We start from the raw sequence: 21,387 nt of genomic DNA on the forward strand, positions 1-21,387 counted from the left end.
TACCTCAATATCTCCAATTGACACATTATATTCTTCAGTCCTGTGCAGAGCAGCTTCACTCCTGAATCCTGCAGATTATTATTGTTCATGTTCAGCTCTTTCAGATTGGTATCTGATCCAAGAACTGCAGCCAGAGCTGAACAGCTTTTGTCTGTTAAGTTACAATCATCTAACCTACAAGGGAAATAAATCACATCACAGAATTAAATGGAACACAAACAATACATTTTTCTATATACAAATATTAAAAATGTTTTCCATTATTTTTTTATTTTTTTTACACAAACATATATATATATATATATATATATATATATATATATATATATATATATATATATATGATGTTTATGTAAAAAAAATGGAATATATATATATATATACATACATATGAGGCTGAACTAAACTAACATTACTCTTGAAAAACTAGTATTTCCTGTACATTAGTATTTTTAATTCAGTGACAGATTTCCTTGATAAAATGAAACTAATATTAAAAATAATATTTGTGTTAAGATTTATAGCTTTATAGCTGAGCCTGGTTTCTCTGAAGGATTTATTCTCTATTTCTGTCACTTGATGAAGTTTGGGTTCTTGCCACTGTCGCCTCTGGCTTGATTAGTTGGGGACACTTAATATTCAACAATATTATTGACATGACTGTACTGACAATATTAGATAAGACGGTTCACACTTTTATAGCAAGTTAAAGGACTTTCACTATAATTCTAAAAATGCCTCCATTCACATGCACACATCTTTTTGCTATGAAATCTTTAATGATTTAAGTAAAGTTAAGATTACTTAATTCTACGAACCTAAGAAATTGTATTTGTTATTAATATTTCAAGATTATCATTTACTGGATTAAAGCAATTTAGGTTTTCTTGATTATTCATAGTGGTTTATTCATAGTGGTCATAGCGGCTTGATTATTCATGGCCGATGCCGATATCTTAGAAAGCAGGGTGGCCAATGGGTGATGTATCATTAATCTAAAGACAGTAAAAATGCATCCATAACAATTGCTGAAATGAATTTTATATTTATTTGACTTAATATTTACTAAATTAGAAATAAACTTGATTAAAAATTATTTGCAGAAAAACTATCTTACAATGTGTACATCAAATATGATCCAACAGGCTTTTGATAAAAGTTTATTTGTAAATCTCTCAATCATCTATGTATTGCAATACAAACATAATTAAAACTACAGAACTACTCATAAAACTAAGCATTTAAAATATCAAATTATTGGGAGATACAGAGTAGAGACCTGGGCAGGACGAATTTTTCAGTCCCGCTCCCGCCTGCTCCCACATGATTCTGTCCCGCTGCCGCAAAAATTATATGTTACCTTCTCCTGCTACCACCCGCAACATTCATGTTTTGACCTGCTCCCACCCGCAAAAAAGTATAAATATATTTTTTCTTTGCGCCCATAAAATAGTTTCAAGTTACATGTCGCCTAGCCACAACCAACACATCCCAGCATAAACGCTCCCAATAAATGATTTGTTATTAAAGCATCAACGTTCACAAACCACTGTTAATTTAACATAAAAGTAAACATAGGCTACAGCATGCATGGTTTGGCATTATAACAGCTGACATGATCAGTTCATCACGATCTCACAAAGCTCCATTATTATCAATGAATCTTTCATAATGTCAACACTTTGTTTGTTATAATCAGAGGATTTGCCAGCATGTAGAATTCAGCACGGAACAAAAACTCTGATGTTTTGAGCGGTGAGTAACTTAAATACATCTGACTGGTCATTGCGTTCAACACGTCTGTGATTGGCTACATTGCACAACGCTGCAAAACATGTTATAAATAGAAACTGCCTGTGATTGCACCTGTAAATTGTGTTTATTTTGTTTTAGTTGTTCTTGTTGCTTTTTTGCAATAGATGAATAACAATTTATTTGTTTTTAGATGTTTTGTTATTAGATATTTCTATTTTGTGGGAGTCCCGCAATCGTTTTTATTTATATTTAGTCTTATTCTCGTTGGGTCCCGCGGGAGTGCAGGTCTCTAATACAGAGTGACAAATGATAATATGTATGTACTTAATTTAAGTAGACTTATGTAAAAATCTAATTGTTTTATTTTATAACCTTTCAGAAATTCATCTTACTTTTTGGCAATATAAATAACATCTGTACCAAATTACCCCCCCCCAGTCTAGCCATCTGAATAAAACGTATACAAAACAACTATCCAAACATGTTCTTTTATATTTTGTCTAAAAGTTTGATAAACTGTCTCCATTTAACAAAAATAGATTTTTCATACCGTTATTTCATATGTCAGGCTTTACAGGGTTAAGTTCATGTTCATGATTGGGAATCACTATAGATTAATGTAGATAAATGCATTTTCAGATGAGAGCAAACATGACAAAATATATTGAATGACTTACAGAGCTCTTCTGGAGGTTTTGATGACTGCCAATAATCTAATGAGACACTCGTCTGATCTCTTGAATTTCTGAAGCTCAAACACCTCCAGCTCTTCCTTTGATGTCAACAACACAAAGACCAAAGCAGACCACTGGGCAGGTGAAAGGTCACCAGATGAGAGACTTCCTTTGCTAAGGTGGGTCTGGATCTCCTTCAGCAGAGTTTGGTCGTTCAGTTCGTTCAGACAGTAGAACAGATTGATGGATCTCTCTGCAGGCAGATTATCTTCTAATTTCTGCTTGATGTACTGAACTATTTCCTTGTTGCTCTGGTCATTGTCATCTTGCTGTGTCAACAGACCTCGTAAGAGTCGTCGATTGGACTGGAGCGACAGACCAAGGAGGAAGCGAAGGAAAAGGTCCAGGTGTCCACTGTCGCTCTCGAGCGCCTTGTCCACTGCAGTCTTGAGAAAATCAATCATTGTTTCATTTTTGTTTTCCTGTCCTGTAGACTCGTGATCAAACACACTTTTCTTGTTGATGTCTAGAAACAGATGTGCATAAAGGGCTGCAATAAACTCTTGAATGCTCAAGTGAACAAAGCAGTACATGGTACCAAGAGTGATCCCTGTTTCCTCCTTAAAGATCTGGGTACACATGCCTGAGTACACTGATGCCTTATAGACGTCAATACCACAGGCTTCCAGGTCTGTGTCATAGAAGATCACGTTGTTTCTTTCCAGCTGATGAAGTGCCAGTTTCCCCAGTGAAAGGATGGCGTCTTTATCCCAGGAAACATCAGCTGTGTATTCTCCATCATACTTTCGGCGGCTCTGCTGGATCTGAAAGCGGAGAAAGTGTGTGTACATTTGTGTCAGAGTCTTGGGAGTGTCTTTAGTATTTGATTCCGGCAGTGTTTTAGAGATCTCATCAGCCTGATTGTTTTTCACATCATTATTTCTTTTCTCCTCCAGAATGTTCTGGAGAACAGTGGCTGAAATCCAGCAGAAGACTGGGATGTGGCACATGATAAAGAGACTCTTTGATTTTTTAACATGATCAATGATTGTGTTGGCCTGATTCTGATCCGTGAATCTTTTTTTGAAGTACTCTTCCTTTTGTGAGTCATTGAATCCTCGTATCTCTGTCAGCCGGTCGATACAGTCAGGAGGAATCTTACTGGCAGCTGCTGGTCTGGTGCTGATCCAGATGAGAGCAGAAGGAAGCAGATTTCCCTTCATGAGGTTCGTTAGGAGAACATCCAGAGAGGCTGGTGACGATACATCACACCACTTCTCATTACAATCAAAATTCAGAGGAAGACGACATTCGTCCAATCCATCAAGGATGAACAGGACTTTGAAATTATTCCTTCTTGTAAGGTTCAGTCCTTTTGTTTCTGGGAAAAATTGAGTTATAAGGTCCATCAAACTTAGTTTTTCTTTCTCCTTTAAGTTCATCTCTCTGAATGGAAGAGGAAATATGAAGCTGATATCTTGATTTTCTTTTCCTTCAGCCCAGTCCAGAACAAACTTTTGCACAGAGACTGATTTTCCGATGCCAGCGACTCCTTTTGTCAGTACAGTTCGGATCTCCTCATCTTGTTCAGGTGCTTCAAACAAATTTCTGCATTTAACCTGTATCTCTTGTGATTCATGCCGCCTGGAAGCAACTTCAATCTGTCTGACCTCATGTTCAGTATTGACCTGTTCACTGCCACCCTGAGTGATATAGAGATCTGTGTAGATGTTATTCAGAAGTGTGGAGTCACCTTGCTTCGCAATTCCTTCAAACACACATTGATACTTCTTCTTTAGGCCACATTTGAGCTGATGAATAAAGAGCAGCTCATCTAAACACAGGAACAGAAAATAGATAGTTATAGTCTTAATTTTCTCCTCTACATTTATAAGTGTCAATCAGACAGATGATCATGAGTCTCTGACCTTCTAGAGCATCAGCAGCTTCATCTTGCTTCATCTCTCTCAGGTAATGTAGTGTGAGATCAAGAGCTGCTGCTTTGATACTGCATCTATTCTCATTAAAGTCCTTCACAAAGTTTTGTGTGTTCTCATTTTGTAATATTTTCTTAAACTTTTCCAGCTCTTTCGTCAGAAATGTGATTATTTTGCTCTCAAGATCCTGAAAACACAACAAAGAAACAACAAATAGAAAAAAAAAATATATATATCTATGCTTAAATGGAAAAATAAGTAATCAGGAGGAATCAAATTCAATTTCTTTGTTCAATAACATATTTGTTTGTTATAAATATTAAACATTTGTGAAAATGTGTTTTCCTACCTGGAAGATCCACTGGAGCTTGTCTGTGAAACTCTGGTGTTTCCTGTGAGTCTGAACGTCTGAGTCTAATGTCTCATATTGAAGCCTGTAATCAAATAAATACAATAAAATACTGATTTTCCAGGCAAAATATTACAGAAATAGAAAAAAGCATTACCTGTGAAAACTCTGATAAATATTTGATCTAAAATGTTTCATGATGATATTCACTGATACAACTTCTTAACACATTCAGTGTGTGACCAAAAATTAGAAACATGAAATACCTTTTATTAGATGATGGTTTTTCCCCACTGAAGTCTGGTACTCCACCTTTTGACCAGTCACTCTTCAGAGACACAGAGCTGGACACATGTGAGTCTGATCTTACTCTAATGACACAAAGAACAGAGAGAGAGAAAAACACTTTACTACAGGAGATACTTTAGTCTCATTTGAAAAGAATTAATGTTGCAAATAGTAATTAAATGCAGTATAGCTGTGCATTTGTCCATTTATGACTACGGTTGGATGGATTGATATATACAGGGGTGCACATAACCAGAAAACGTGGAGGGAAGCGCTTTTGAGCACCAACATTTTTGGGGACAGGGACAAGTTTACTTACTGGAGTAGGATTTTTCTCCATCTCTGGTATGATAGCAATCGTGATGATAAGAGTGTTGACTGATTATTAGGGGTGCAACAGATCGCAATTGATCCGTACGGACCAGGCCCCATGGTTCGGTACACTTGTGATTCGCGGATTAACTGCTAAATTTGACCATCATAGAGTGGAAGCTTAACATTTGGACATGTTTTGTCTTGCCAATTTACACATTCAAACGACTTTAAATGCGGAAGAAGAGGCAAAAATCTGGACTCGCGCAGTGATATCTGTGCACACAGCCTCACTCACCCGAAGCACGCAGAGAGAGAGAGAGAGAGAGAGAGAGAGAGAGAGAGAGAGAGAGAGAGAGACGCATTTCAGACAGCGCTGAACACTGAATTGATTCCTCTTTTGTGTTTGAGCTTGAACAGACACATACACACAAAATTACGTCAAAATACCCGTCTCGGCAATATACTTTCGGTTATGTCATAAGTGAACAGTTGAGAAAAAAACGGATGTGTGTCAGTATATTCGGTCCGTGCATTCGCTCTTAAGGTGACAGCAGCAGCATAATATTCCTGCTGTTGTCTGTGTCATTAATGTAAGTAAAATGTAATAATCTTAATAATGTAAATAAAAAAACATCATCATCTACAATGTTCGAGAGAAAATAACAGTGTGGAGAGCAGTCAGGAGGAAAGTGATGACGACAGCTTGTAGGATAAGTGTGCCAAATAAAGTACCAAGCAGCATCTTCAGGTGCTCCCTTGAGAACCAGACCAAAAAAAGTTATGTGCACCCCTGGATATATACATGTTTATTTGCATGATCTATTTTCCATAGTGAATTTATGCCTCCTTGTGGCTGTCTGTGTAATTGTGTTACTGGAATGAGCTCCATAAGGTTCCCAGGAATTGAGTTTTATTGTGAATTATTGTTTTATTCAGTCAAGTTCAGTCACATACACCACTGAGGACAAATAATGCAACTCTATAATGTAAACACACAAAATACCTTTTATCAGATGATGGTTTTTCCCCACTGAAGTCTGGTACTCCTCCTTTTGAATGATCACTCTTCAGAGACACAGAGCTGGACACATGTGAGTCTGATCTTACTCTAATGACACAAAGAACAGAGAGAAACACTTTAGTAAAGGAGGATAAACTGTGTCTGAAACACATCTGTGTCTTTATCTAATCCTCCACAGAAATACACACACTCACACAATTTACAGTTTTATAGTTAACAATCATTTTATTTTACTGGCTCACACTGGATTAATGATTTATTTAATGTACATGAGTGAGATTAAATATGTTATAAAATACTTGACTCTAATTTCAGAGAACATGTTTTTGTTTATTGACAGAAATGGAGCAGAAATGTCTGTGTGACACAGTTTTGTTAGCAAACTTCAATTAAATTAAGTGACCAAAAAACCAAAGTCATGTATTTGGTAATAATTAACAAATTATTAAAGATATTGTCTATAGAGCAGACGGGGCTTTATAGACATTGTCAGAGTTAATTTAAGAAGTTTAAAATTGAAACAAATATAAAACAATGTCTAGAGTTTTGTTATTCACAGTAAAACACAAACTCCAGTAGAGTTTAAAATGAAAACAGACGCAGTGTTACCTGTGTTTCTCTGAGAGACTCATCTTAGAGAGAGAGTCCTTTCCTCGCTCAGATAAACTGACACTGAACACAGATCAGCACAATCAATCACTCAACCTGGAAATGACACCATTTCACAGAGATGAAGAATTATTGAAGAACATAATGAAGAATACTGAGTTACCAACAACAGCAAAAACAATGAATAAAATAAAGTGAGTTACAAACAAATATATTGACATGTAAAATAACTGAATGATCTTAATCATTTCAGGTTAATGAGTTTAACTGATTCATGGACTAAATATGAATTCATTTGGGAACAGAAATTTACATTGTGCTGGAAAACTGAACACAATTTATTATATTCTCTATTGCAGTTTAATATCATTTTACAATCATATTTACCCAATCTTTATTAATTGTTGAATCCTTTGTAATTTAATCATTACTTCAAGTTCACAATGATGGTTGAATTCATTACTTTCAAATGATCCTAAAATAACTGATTGAGTAAAAGTAACCTGAATTATCATGATCATACTGAAATATTCGATCTAATAAAAACAAAAAGACATGTCTACTTCATGTAGGTGTCTGCTGTAAATGTCTGGTTCAAAAATACTTTCGATTTCGCATCACTAAAACAACAGCCTAAAACGGAAGCGAAAATGGGAGGAAACCTTCAGAAACTTACTTGTTTTTAACAACTCTTTCTAACTAAACTTCATGTTTTATCATCCGTGGCCTTCAAAAGATTGTAATTTCTGGAAGATTCTTCATCTGTTCGGAGCAGCAGAATAAACAACAATAATAAGAACACTTCTGTAACTTCACATTTAAATCACGCTTACATATACAATATCAAATTACTAATAATTACAAATAACTGTAATCGAGAACGTGTTAAAACTTACTTGCAGTCTTGTCCAATAAGAAGAGAATTTATAAGTATTAAAAAACTCCTGCGCATGGATCAAATCCAGTGGGAAACATGTTTACGCAGTATCCCTCCCTGCGCTCCATTCGGAAGGGCTCATCCCTCCGCCCTAATCCCTACAGAGGAATGAAGGATGTAGGGGTCAAAAAACTCTTTTCTTGGAACTGCGTCATCTTAACGGGACAATCAAGGAGGATATATTGTACAAGCTGCGCCTTTTGTTCAACGTTAGTTTATATATTTATTTATTATCGGTTTATCGCACCATATCGGATATTGTGTCTATGTATCTGAAACATTTGAATGGAGTGATAAAGGGAGCTGTAAAGTATTTTTGTTGAAGTACAATGTCGTTTTGACCATAATAATATACTAAATCTAACTCATATAAATATTACAGTAGTATAGAAAAATACTAAACATAAATTTATAGGTAAAATCGAACTCCGAGCCTCCTGTTCCCATTCTGTGACGACAAACAACTTCACTGTGCAAAGGATCTTGGGGGCCTGAAGTGTCCATCAGTTGTAAATTAAATTAAAGAAATACTGTTTGTATGTTTTATAACAGCGCCTCAACAGGGGGCGAGATATTGATAAATAAAAAATAAAATAAAATAATACACGTACTTTGTTCTTAAAATAAGTCTAAATAGTTAAATGCAAAATAGTTAAAAATAGTTAAATGCAAAATAGTTAAAAATAGTTAAATGCAAAATAGTTAAAAATAGTTAAAAGTTAAAACAGTTGTAATTTCTGTATACAGTAGCTAAAAACAGCTTGTGAGAATTAAAATATTAAATTCAATAATATGTTCAAAAATATTTGTTAAATGCCGTTTTATATTTATCTTCTTATATTTATGTTGTTTTATTTATGTAATGTAATGTGCTTTCGTAAAGTCATATTTCTGTTATAACATTGTTTTGAACTGCTTTTACAATGATCACTATTAATCGTGTAAAGGTTTTTTGGTGAATTGTATTAAAACCAAAGCAAGAATCCTAATAATAAAACTAAATCATTATTATTAATGTAGGCTATGTGATGCTCCAGCATGTTTCCCTCATTATATCCTGAATCAATACAACTGATTATACCAGATTTGATTTCTTATGTGTTAATGTGTTGATGATTATTCATGTGATGCTCCAGCATGTTTCCCTCTCAGATTGTTGTCTTCAGTGTTGCACAAATATCATTCACACTGCACACAGATGTGGTGTGCATATACAGTAGGGAAGTATGCAATTTTTAGATGCAGCATTTACTAACTCGTCCAGGCCCCGCCTCTTTATTTTGCGTATGCCTTGGGCGGGAATTATTTAAATGAGGAATATTACAACATTACACACTAAAGAAAGCTGAACATGTTAAAAACAGGACCCTTTGACACACTCTTTTCAAAACCGTTAAACTTATGTTCAAACATGATTCAAAGCTGAATGAAACAGCAATCTGCTACAATTCTACTGTACCATATTGAAATATATTCTAAATCTAAAAAATTAAATAGTATAAAAACAAAATGTAGCCGAACACCTACACAGTCACAAGTGGCAAGAATATCTCTAAAAATCTCTGGATTTCTGCACTGATTACTCATCAAATGTGGTCTGATCTTAATTTAACTCACTATTACAGACATGAACTCTCTGGCAGTGGCAGTGAGTCACATATTCATCTTGAAACATGAACTCCTCTTTGTCTCATTAATGATCTGGATTAAATAGGAAAAAGTACCTTAACATTCAAGTTTCACTTTGATCATGATCCCCTTTGAGTGCTAAAAAGCCTGGATTAGCGTGTCACATCCTGGCATCTCTTTATGTTGGTTTGGCTCTCCTTCAGTGGATCCAGATCTATGGCTTCCTCTCTTGATGGATCATGACCTTAATTTGCCAATGCTGAAATATTAGAACTCACTTCACAAAAGCTAAGACATGAAACAGCCCAAACACAAACTGTCAATGCTTTAACAGTATGTAGTTTTTGATTGCAAAACCACAAATGTTTTAGAAAAATAACTGCATAAACTGCATGATTACCGTCAGAGTCCAGCGATGACCGTCGTTTTGTGTGAAATTGTCCGTTCAAGCGCAAGACGTGAAAGAGCTCAATTCAGTATTCGTGTGCTGTCAGACGCGGCTTTCTGGGCGTGCGCTTCGGATGTGGGCGCACACAAAACATCTCACAGGGCGAGTTGTCTTTTGCATCTTCTTACACTTGAATGTTTAAATTGGCAAGGCTTAAAAACACGTGCAAATGATAAACTGTCATGGCGATGCAGCACTGGTCTGATCAGGACAGTGACAGTTCTGTCCACGAGCCCTGCATGTGCTCTCTCTTCCTCTCACGGTGAGTGTGCATGTGTGAGAGAAAGAGACAGAGGGCGCTCTTAGCCAAGAGACGGTGCGTAAAGCTCAGCAGGCAATGAAATTTGGTCGCATTTGCGACTGATTTACTCGCATTGTAGAGGATTGCAGTCCTCTGGCAGAAACTTTGCTAGGTGATAGTGCCGTCGGCCACACTGTTCATTCAGCAAGTGTCTGTGGCGCTGAAGGGCTGCTGTTAATGAGCCTCTGGAAACAAGCGCCGGCATGAATGCTGGCAGTGACTGTATGGTTGATCAAGGACACCAGCGAGTCCTCCATCCTTTACTCTGTGATGTGTTTGCAGCAGTCTAATGTTTGTGTAACTTTCTCTATTAGCAGCTATACCACTGAGCTTATGAGGTCTTATGAGCACTTTTAGCTGAAGCAAATGGCTTTGTTTGCAGCTGAGCTGGACCTTCGTTATGAACACGGCGGGATGTTATGAGATGCCCACAATGTCAGCTCTGACACAACGTCGAGTGAACCGAACGCAAAAGGGAACCAAGGTTATGTTAGATATCCAGAGATGATTTCATTGCTTTTACACTGTTTTGACCAGCAGGTGTCACCAGTGTGAGGTGTTTCGAGCGCTTCGAAACGGTGAATCATTTTGTGAATCAATTGGTTCAGTTGATTCAGAGTTTCGAAAAAGGTTCTCTCAACAGTACTTGTAGACTGATGGGAATATTTCAGCATTTATTGGTGAACTGCTGTAGGTGGAGCTTCACTGGAGCTGAATTACTGTGTGGAAAGAGAAGCAGATCTGCCAAAAAAAAAAAAAAAAAGTCAAAGTTGTGTTTTCACTCATCCACAGATTTGAAGCATGTATGTTTTGTTTATATAGCCTATCCTTCTATCAAAAAAACTATTTTTAAGACAAATGGACATATTCCTATTTCCTCTGTTTTGTTGGTGAGTCAGCACTATGAACAATTTTACTAAAAAAACAAACAAAAAAAAACCTCACAAACCACAACTTTACAACAAAATTGTTAATTAAACAATAATTGGAGCTCAAAGATATGTTAATTCAAAATACCATTTATTTACAAATCTTTACTTTGACCAAACTTGTCATTGCATGCAAACATTACAGAACAAGGGATTATGGGTATTCCACAGCCACAATGCTTCTCCAGTGAGCATGATCAGTAAGAATATTAATCCATCCAAATACATTAAATAATCAAGTACATTCCAAACACAATGATTTAGGTCACTGTGATTTGGCCGAGAAAGATTCTGTATGATCCTGGATCAGCATCTTTTGTTGATCCTGGAACAACGTTCCTGTCCAAAAACAGTCCTGACCCTATCCCTACCCCTAAACCTACCCATAACTGACCCCTAAAATCAGAGGGAAATGATAGATGAACAACACTGATGTAGAAACACCTAACCCTGGTTTTAAGCCTAAACTTGACTAACTCTAAATTGTTCCTCAAATATGATTGGTTAATTGGAATGAAGAGATTTCACGTGGCAAACTTTGATGCTTATAGATTGATATAATTCCTGATATAATTTAATCGGTAAGGCCTAAGTAGATCACCAGTGACAATGATCTCTACCATCAACAGGCAAGTGAACTTTTCAAACAAAAGCAGTTGTTCTTAACATTGAAAGAGACACAAATGCTGTGTGAAATGTTTAACTGGTAAAATGTTTAGTTGGTCTGTCTAGAAGAGTCTCCATCCACAGAACAAAGACAATATACTGTAGATCTGTGCATTAACAACAGACAGACACATTGTAACACTCCAGTTAATACACCAGGAGGATACACTAAATGAAGGGAATTACAGTGAAACCGAAGCAGTTCAAGAAATAATAACAAACAGGAGACAAATCTTCATCAATAAACCCAAGTGTATTTACAAATCTGTACACAGATAAACAACGTTAAGAAATCCCAAGTGAAAAATGTATATGTGAGAGTGTGTGTGTAAAAAAGATTAATGATAGGATCAGTCTCACTGGGAAAATAACAAGTCCAAGAACAATATCCTTCAAGTTCAGTCCAACTGTTTAAAGTCCTCTGGGGCGAGTAATCCTTGTAAACAAGAACAATATACTCCACAATGAGACGGTGAAAATTCAACTCGATGAGAAGCAGACGAAAAAAAAAAAATTCATGAATCCAAAAGCGCTCCTTATATTGGAAGAAAACATTGTAAATTTCCCACGAGGATGACGTAACATCACGTGACGACGGAGCACGAGCAGAATCTTGCAGGAATATAAATCGGAGTCAAACACAGACACACATAAGGGAGAAAAACAGTACACAAGAGAAAACAATTAACATATAATAGACAATGAATTCTAAATAAGCTTCCCCTTATGTGGCAACGCTACAACATAACTAACTTTACATAAAATAAAGCAGAATAACAATAAACAAATATATTCTATGCATAAACTGTAAGAGAGATTATGTAAATGTTTGAAGTAACATGTAGACTTTGTATCTTTTGATACATTTATGTGCTATACTTGACAATCACGTTTATGATTATAAATATTATAATCATTATGGATGAGTTCATTATTATATTTGTAGGCCTGATACTGAAGAGCCTGAATATTTCTGCTGACAGTCTCATCTGAGCTTCTTCCTCCTGTTCCACCTTTAAATAAAACAAAACCATAATTTGATTGAATACTAAAGCAACATTAATCATTCAATATCACATGTTTCTGATACTCATGCTGACACACTGTTATATATTTCCTATATATTTAAGAAATACACGAGAGGCAGGAGCGAGCATAAAACAGGTGCGTGCCGTTTTTATTCCTGCATAACACTATATAACTCTATGGCGTATTCTCAATAGAATAACGTAACACAGGGAGGGTATACGGAAACACAGAAAGGTCAATTTGCATGTCGTAAATACACAACATATTCCTCCCCCCTAAATTCAAAGTAGTAAAGAAAATAAAGATTACATCAACTGTAACATTCTTTTAAACACACTTCTTTTAAACTTCAGATGTATGTGTCAGCATACATTATTCAGAAGATTTTTTTTTTTTTTTTAAACTAACTAGGGAAAGAGGGTAGACTACCTCTATTCCCAGACATAACCCTGGGGATTATTCTGCCCCATTGTTGTGGGTTTGTCACTATCTAGAGTGTCAGTCTATTTGGAGGTCGACGTTCTCTTTTAGGATATGGCCGAACTGTAGGTACATCCACAGTTACAGTCTCTTTAGCAGGGATTTGCTTTGACAAGGGCACTGACTGACTTGTACCTGGAACAGTCTGTTTCACCTGACTAGGCAGAGTCTCAGTCTGTGTATTCTCAGGAGTTGGTGTGGAAGAATTCTCTGACAGATGATGGTATTCTGGAGCAATTTCCAGGTAAGGATCTATCGTCACCTGTTCTCCTGAGTTGTCACCTGAATTTGCAGCTAGTAACTGGTCTACATGCCTTTTCCAGATGAGATGACCATCAGCAAGTTCAACAGTGTAAGACACTGGCCCGGTTTGTGCGATCACTACTGCTGGTAGCCATTTGACACCCTTCCCATAGTTACGAGCTAGCACTTTGTCTCCCGGTCTGAAACAACAATGTTTTGCTTTTAGACGTCGTTCCATCTGAAGGTTTTGTTGCGCTTGAACAGTCTGTTTTGTTTTCAGGGGTTTCGACAAATCCAGACGAGTGCAAAGTTGTCTTTTGAACATAGCGGTGGCAGGAGATACTTTAGTGGTGGCATGGGGGGTGTTTCTATAGGAAAGTAGAAAAGTGTTGAGGCGCTGATTCAGTGATCCTTTACCCTGTGTCGACTTGAGAGCCTGCTTCATTGTCTGGACAAACCGCTCAGCAAGACCGTTAGTTGACGGGTGATAAGGTGCTGAACGAATGTGCTGAATCCCGTTGACCTTCATGAAAGCCTCAAACTCCTCCGAGACCAGCTGAGGCCCATTGTCACTGACAAGTTGCTGTGGCAGGCCAAAACGACCAAAAATTGAACGAAGGGCTTCCACAGTTTTCAATGATGATGTGCCTTTCATTACCTCAACCTCTGGACATTTGCTGTGGGCATCAAGAAGAACTAAAAACATATGGTCTTCCAATGGCCCTGCAAAATCAATATGGACTCTCACCCATGGTTCCTCAGGCCATTGCCAGGGGTGTAACGGGGCTGGTTGATGGGTATTTCATCATTTCCCTCTGATTTTAGGGGTCAGTTATGGGTAGGTTTAGGGGTAGGGATAGGGTCAGGACTGTTTTTGGACAGGAACGTTGTTCCAGGATCAACAAAAGATGCTGATCCAGGATCATACAGAATCTTTCTCGGCCAAATCACAGTGACCTAAATCATTGTGTTTGGAATGTACTTGATTATTTGAGTCCACACCTGGCCACCAAAGGTAGCTACGGGCGATTTCCTTCATCCGAACTACTCCACAGTGTCCCGAATGAAGTTCCTCCAGAACTTGTTGTCTCAATGGTGGTGGAATAATGACCCTTGAGCCCCATAGTAGACATCCAGATTCTACTGTTAGCTCATTTCTCCTGGTCACATAAGGCCTTAGGAGTGGTGACATTTCTCCTACTTCCCCTCTGAGCATGAGATCCAAAACCTTGGACATCACTGGGTCAGTACGTGTGTGCTTTTTTACCTGAGCTGCCGTTACAGGGGAATTGTCCACCTCTTTGAAGTAGAAAATGTCTGCCTTTGCTGGTTCTGGATGTGAAGTGGGCAACGGAAGTCGGGAGAGCCCATCAGCATTAGCATGATGTTCCGATCTTCTGTATTTTATCTCATACTGATGTGCAGACAGAAGAAGGGCCCAACGCTGCATTCTTGCGGCTGCAAGTGAAGGAATACCTGAATGTGGGCCAAAGATGGAGGTGAGAGGTCTGTGATCAGTTAGAAGCGTAAATCGTCTTCCAAATAAGAATTGATGAAATTTCTTCACCCCAAACACAATAGCGAGTGCCTCACGCTCGATTTGGGCATAGTTACATTCTGCCTTACTCAAAGTTCGTGATGCAAAAGCGATGGGTTTTTCCTCACCCGATGGCATGATGTGTGACACCACCGCCCCCACGCCATAGGGCGATGCGTCACATGCCAACTGCACTGGCAGGGCGGGGTTGAAATGAGTGAGAGCTTCAGACTGAGCTAAGGCTGTTTTTACTTCATTGAAGGATTCTTCACATTGTTTAGTCCATTCCCACTTTTTGGATTTGTTCAGTAGCTCGTGCAACGGTTTCAGCCTGTTAGCTAGATTTGGCACAAATTTCGCATAATAAGTCAACAGGCCCAAAAAAGACCGAAGCTGACTCACGTTTTGCGGAGCTGGCGCTTCTAGTATCGCCTTCACCTTTGAGGGCGCCTTGTGAAGTCCAGAACTATCAATCACGTGGCCCAAATACTCAACAGAAGGGCAGAAAAACTCACACTTGTCCTTCCTGACCTTCAGTCCAAAATTCTGCAGTCTCTGCAAGGTGGCTTCTAGGTTACTCAAATGCTCTTGCTCATCCTTCCCGGTGATCAGCAAATCATCAAGATAACACTGCACCCCGGTCAGCCCACTGAGAATCTGGTCCATTGCTCTTTGGAACAGAGCCGGTGCCGAGGTAATCCCAAAAGGAAGCCTCTGATATTGATATATCCCCTTATGGGTCACGATGGTAAGAAGTTCTTGTGAATTTGGGTCCACGTGCATCTGCAAGTATGCCTGGCACAAATCTATTTTACTGAACTGTTGGCCCCCAGCGAGATTGGAAAAGAGATCCTCAATAAGAGGCAGGGGATACTGCTCTGGGGTCAGAACCGGATTTATGGTGACCTTAAAATCTCCACATAGTCGAAGGGACCCGTCTTTTTTTAAGACCGGCACGATTGGCGTCGCCCACTCACTCGTGTGTACTGGTCGCAGAACTCCAGCCTTTACTAGTCTCTCTAATTCAGCTTCAACCTTGGGTTTAATGGCGTACGCCACTGGTCTGGCTTTCAAACACTTTGGTTGACTGCCTGGTTTCACCGTCAGTTTCACTGCAGTGTCCTTCATACTTCCTAGTTCGTCACTGAACACATCCGAATACTTATTTAGAATCCCTGGGAGTTTTGTGTTTTCGTTGACCAGACGGACCTCTTGCCAATCCAGCTTAATCCTTTCCAGCCAAGTCCTTCCTAGCAAAGCTGGGTGATTGCCTTCGATAACGTACAGCGGTAGTTTCTTCTTCTGCATATTTAGTTCAACTGTCACCTCAATTACCCCTTTAACAGGAACTATCTCACCTGTGTAGGTCTTCAGCGTAATGTTGGATGGCTGAGGTGTGAGATGCGGCAACGTTTCTTTCAATGTTGTCACTGACACCAGTGATACCGCAGCTCCTGTGTCCACCTGCATCCGTACTGGTTTCCCATTTAGAAGAGGAGTCACCCAATAGCCCTGTTCATCTCCTGAAACAGATAAAACGCATAACACATCCTCTTCCTCAGGTCCCGAATCACTCTGTGTGTGCTGGGCACTTTCCATTTGGTTCACATGCTTTTGTTTGAATTTATGGTAATTTTTCTTTTTAGGTCCAGCATTTTTGCTTGGTTGTGTCTTTTTGTTTTTGCAGGCACGTTCAATGTGACCTTTCTTGCCACAATTTCTACAGTTCATGTCCTTGCACCAACAATCTCCAGGTTGATGCCCCACTTTTCCACAGCGGTAACATGGCTTATCTGAGTTTGACTTGTTCTTTGAATCAGCATACACTTTGTGTACTTGGGTGGAAGCACTTAGTTGTTGTGCCTCTTTTGCAGCCATTTCCATTGACGTGCTGATTTCTATGGCCTTCTGCAATGTTAAGTTACTTTCAGTTAGTAGTCGCTTTTGTATAGCTTCACTTCGAAGACCACAAACAAGCCTGTCACGTATTGTGTCACTCAATGACTGGCCAAACTCACAATGTTCGGATAATCGTTTCAGCACAGCCACAAATTGCGAGATGGATTCACCATCTTGCTGATTTCTTTTATGAAACCTGAATCTCTCTGCGATAATCAGTGGTTTGGGTGAATAGTGATCTTTGAGTAAGCCCACTATTTCCTCATATGATTTGTCGCCTGGTTTCTGCGGCTGAGTTAAACTTCGCAGCAAATTGAACGTTTTCACACCCATGACACTTAGAAATGTTGGCACAATTGCTTCATTTTTTATTTCGTTTGCCAGCACAAAGTAGTCAAAACGTTCCGTATAAGCACTCCACTGCTCTACTGATTCATCAAACGGCCCAATACAACCAATTAATCCAGCCATTTTTCTTTTTACTCACTCCCCTCTTTGTTTCCGTTCATCAGCTCTTTTAATTTCTCCCCCTTTTTCTTGCTCCGCGTTCTGTCGTCAACTTCTTTTTCTGTCTTTCACTCTATTTCCTTCCAGCGAAGACAACTCGTTCTGTTCTGACTGTCGCGGCTTTGCCACATTACGAGGTTGCCGTGCATTCACTCTCCCTCTCCCTCGTGGAGAATGGCGTGCTCGGAGTGGAGAATTAGTGCTGCGAACATCTTCAGTCTTGAAACATCGACCAAAGTTCAAAAACAACAAAACTTAACGTGGTACGAAGGGTCCTCGTCGCCAATTATGTTATATATTTCCTATATATTTAAGAAATACACGAGTGGCAGGAGCGAGCATAAAACAGGTGTGTGCCGTTTTTATTCCTGCATAACACTATATAACTCTATGGCGTATTCTCAATAGAATAACGTAACACAGGGAGGGTATACGGAAACACAGAAAGGTCAATTTGCATGTCGTAAATACACAACACACACATGCTGCTTTATTTAACTGTAAAGAGTCTCTTCCATCTGTATGAAACACATTTACACATTAATCACACATTTATTTCTCCTCATAGACACAGTAGTGAGACTCTTCTGTGGATCACCTGATGATTCCTGATCCTCTCATGATGATTTCACAGATCTTCATCTACAGAAGGAGGAACAGAAGAGAAAACAATCAGTGTTCAGTAAAAAGAAGTTACATTAAATTGCTGTAATCAGATTAATTACTGACTTTACATGATCTTGCAGAGATATTTGTGTTCTAATATAATACATTTAAACATGAATCACGTTGATATGTTTGTTTGTGTTGGTGTGACTCCTATTGAGAAACTAATGAGTGTACGGCGTATGGAATAAACCACAGGGAGCAAATACAAATGATATTCTGAGTTAAAACACAAACCTTTAGTTAAAGCCGTTTGTCCTCTAGTTTAAACATGTTTGTAGGACTCTTAGTAAATCACTGAAAGTAAAGTGAGTGTAAAGTAGTGTGACGTGTTTCTTGTCAAAGTAAAAACACACTAGAGACAGAGACGTTTCTCATGTGAGGCTGGACGGCTGTGAGCTGAAGCTGAACACACTGATTTTAGCAGGAGTGCAGCGTTTCCTACAATCTGAGCAAGTCTATTCTCAAACTGAAATGATTCACTTCTACTGACACAGTTAATAAAGCAGGTGTTGTTGAATAAAGCTGTGACAGTGTGATTTTGTTCTCTTTCCTCCTTTGTGTTGAACATTTTAATAACTTCACATTTTGTTCTCACACAAACCCAATAAAGCTTAATGATAATTTCCTTTCATGAATATCTGAAAGGTTTGTTCTCATATTAGAGGTAAATGAAGATCTTTAATATCACAGTGATGTTTCCTCACCTCAGGACACAGTTTGAGTCTCGTAGCACGTCACGGAGCCGCTGCTTTGAGTATCCTATCTTATTGCCTCTCAGATCAAGATCTTTTAAAAACTGCAGTGCTTTTGAGTTAGTCAAAGACTGAGTTAAAGAAGAAACATCTGAAATGCCACAGTTCTGTAGACTAGAAAGACACAAACAGAGGAAGAGAGATTATCTTACAAACAAATCATTAAATGTGAAGAATTTTACACAAATATAATGTGAACTCAGACTCATTGTGAGATATTGAGAATAAAGTGTTTTAGTTTAAACTGTTGAAGTGATTTTCAGCATTTTGATTCTTGTATGTGAATGTTACTGACCTCAATCTCTCCAGTTTACAGTGTGAATCCTTCAGTACGTCACATAGGTGCTTCACTCCTGTGTTTTCTAGATTATTCCAGCTCAGGTTCAGCTCTCTCAGGTGTGACGGGTTTGATTTCAGAGCTGAAGTCAGGATGACACACTGTTTCTCTGGAATACTGCAGTAACTCAGACTGAAGACAGAGAAATAACAATAGTTCACATCTATGATGATCATCTTATTGAAGAGCTTCAGCAGCATTTAGTTTCCAATAGTCTGTTCTGAAACCCAGTCACACTAGTTCTGTGTGCTGAAGATACTGTTTCTTCTCTTTCATTTTAACTATTTATTTGACGTCTCTATTCTTTATTCTCTGTTGAAAAGGCAGATTTCTGCATGTACACAATCAGTACAATGTATCAAATGCTGGAAATTAAACAATTACTAACTAGATTTAAAACACACACACACACACACACACACACACACACACACACAAGTGACCAATAGATAAAACCCAGAAAGTGCAGTGCTATAAAGAATGAAACATAAGCTCTGCTGTCTTAAAATAAACTTCAATCTCACTGTAACTGCTGTACAGTATAATGACACTAACTCTAGTTTCTCCAGCTTGAATTGTGGGTTCATCAGTAGATCACTGAGGTTTTTCACTCCAGAGTCTCCTAGATTATTCCCGCTCAGGTTCAGCTCTCTCAGGTGTGACGGGTTTGATTTCAGAGCTGAAGTCAGAGCAGAACAACCTTCATCTGTCATATCACAGAAGCTTAAACTACATTAGAGAGAGAGAGAGAGAGAGAGAGAGAGAGAGAGAGAGAGAGAGAGAGAGAGAGAGAGCAGAAATTAAGACAGAAGAAAAGAAAACTCTTTATTCTGTAAAGTCACATCATCTTCATAATCAAATAAAACAGACAGAGGAAAGAGATCATCATCTTTATTTCACCAGATCACAAAATACTAAAAGGTGAAATTTTTGCACAATTATAATGTGAACTCATTGGGCCTCATTTATCAATCTAACGTAGATCTGAGCACAGAAATCATCTTACTACAGGGTTCACGTGTGATTCATCAAACATTAGTATGCTGCCAATCCCATCGTACGAATGATCGTATGTTGATAAATGTGGCGGCTGAAAACAATCCTCATTTAAATATCACCCTCTATAAATTCACGGTTTAGAAGCCTCGCCCCTACAGTTTACGACACGGAGAAACATAACCCGGCCAAGAAGAGGAAGTAATCTGATGAAAGAGAAATCGATCTAACTCCAAAATCACCCGTTAACCTCGTAATTGCAAACAAATACATTCAATTATATGTATATTAAATACCAATAAATAAAAGGGAACATTTACAAACATCTTAAACATTATCCTAGGCTATTTTAGTTTCCCTCACTCCACAAAATCCTTTAAATTTAAAGGGATTCAGAAAAGAACAAGAATGAAAAATGAGTAGCTATAAATTATATATTTCACTATAAAATTAAACACAAGTTAGGCTGTAGTGGCATTCATTATAAACAACACACGTCAAGTCTAAATGAATTTATTTAAAGTGAATTTGGCAAGAATTCAAATATGCTTTCATATCTGCCATGTAACATTTGGTTGCTAAACTATTATTGATTATGTAAACAAGAAGGCTTTGTACTTCACTGTTGTTCCAATATCCACGTAAAACAGCATCCTTCACTGCACAGAAATGTGTTTGGTTGGGCGCTGGGCTGATTTTACAGGGGAACATTTAAATTGAGCGCTGTAACTTATGTTTGGTTGACTGCTTTTCTGTTTGATGATGAATGTCTGAAATGTCAAGTTATCAACGCTAGAACTGATGTTGTGTGTGAGGCGCCTGCGCGATCACTTGGATTTAATAAAATAAAGATATAAAGAAAAACAAATACAGTGAGTTAGAGTGTCACAAAAACAAGTGTAGCTTATACTACTTGTGCAGTTTCTTTCTTTTCCTTTACTAATCTGTTAAGTGAAATAGCCTATATTTATTTATATATATTATATAGGCTATATATATATATATATATATATTTAATTTAATTCTAATATGACATTCTAATCTTAAGGGTTCGATCGATAATGAGCTTCAGTTGTTGGT

At 38.0% G+C, this 21,387-nt stretch overlaps 2 protein-coding genes across 2 annotated transcripts in view; both read right to left on the bottom strand.

Annotated features, from left to right (window-relative positions):
• LOC127504736 (NACHT, LRR and PYD domains-containing protein 12-like) overlaps window positions 1-21,387 on the bottom strand; it is a 595,457-nt gene that overhangs the window by 249,102 nt on the left and 324,968 nt on the right. Inside the window, exon 75 of the mRNA XM_051879684.1 lies at window positions 19,867-20,040. Coding sequence (XP_051735644.1) covers window positions 19,867-20,040 — 174 coding nt within the window. The remainder of the gene's footprint in view (window positions 1-19,866; window positions 20,041-21,387) is intronic.
• Window positions 2,429-8,037, bottom strand: LOC127504955 (NLR family CARD domain-containing protein 3-like). Its single transcript, XM_051880131.1, has 8 exons — window positions 7,845-8,037; window positions 7,625-7,710; window positions 6,949-7,044; window positions 6,322-6,426; window positions 4,982-5,086; window positions 4,716-4,800; window positions 4,358-4,553; window positions 2,429-4,263 (listed from the first exon to the last, which is right to left on the bottom strand). The coding sequence occupies exons 3-8, from the start codon at window positions 6,969-6,971 to the stop codon at window positions 2,429-2,431; spliced, it is 2,349 nt and encodes a 782-aa protein (XP_051736091.1). The 5' UTR covers window positions 6,972-7,044; window positions 7,625-7,710; window positions 7,845-8,037.

The sequence above is a fragment of the Ctenopharyngodon idella genome, chromosome 2 (assembly GCF_019924925.1).
Source record: "Ctenopharyngodon idella isolate HZGC_01 chromosome 2, HZGC01, whole genome shotgun sequence".
Taxonomy (NCBI): Eukaryota; Metazoa; Chordata; class Actinopteri; order Cypriniformes; family Xenocyprididae; genus Ctenopharyngodon; species Ctenopharyngodon idella.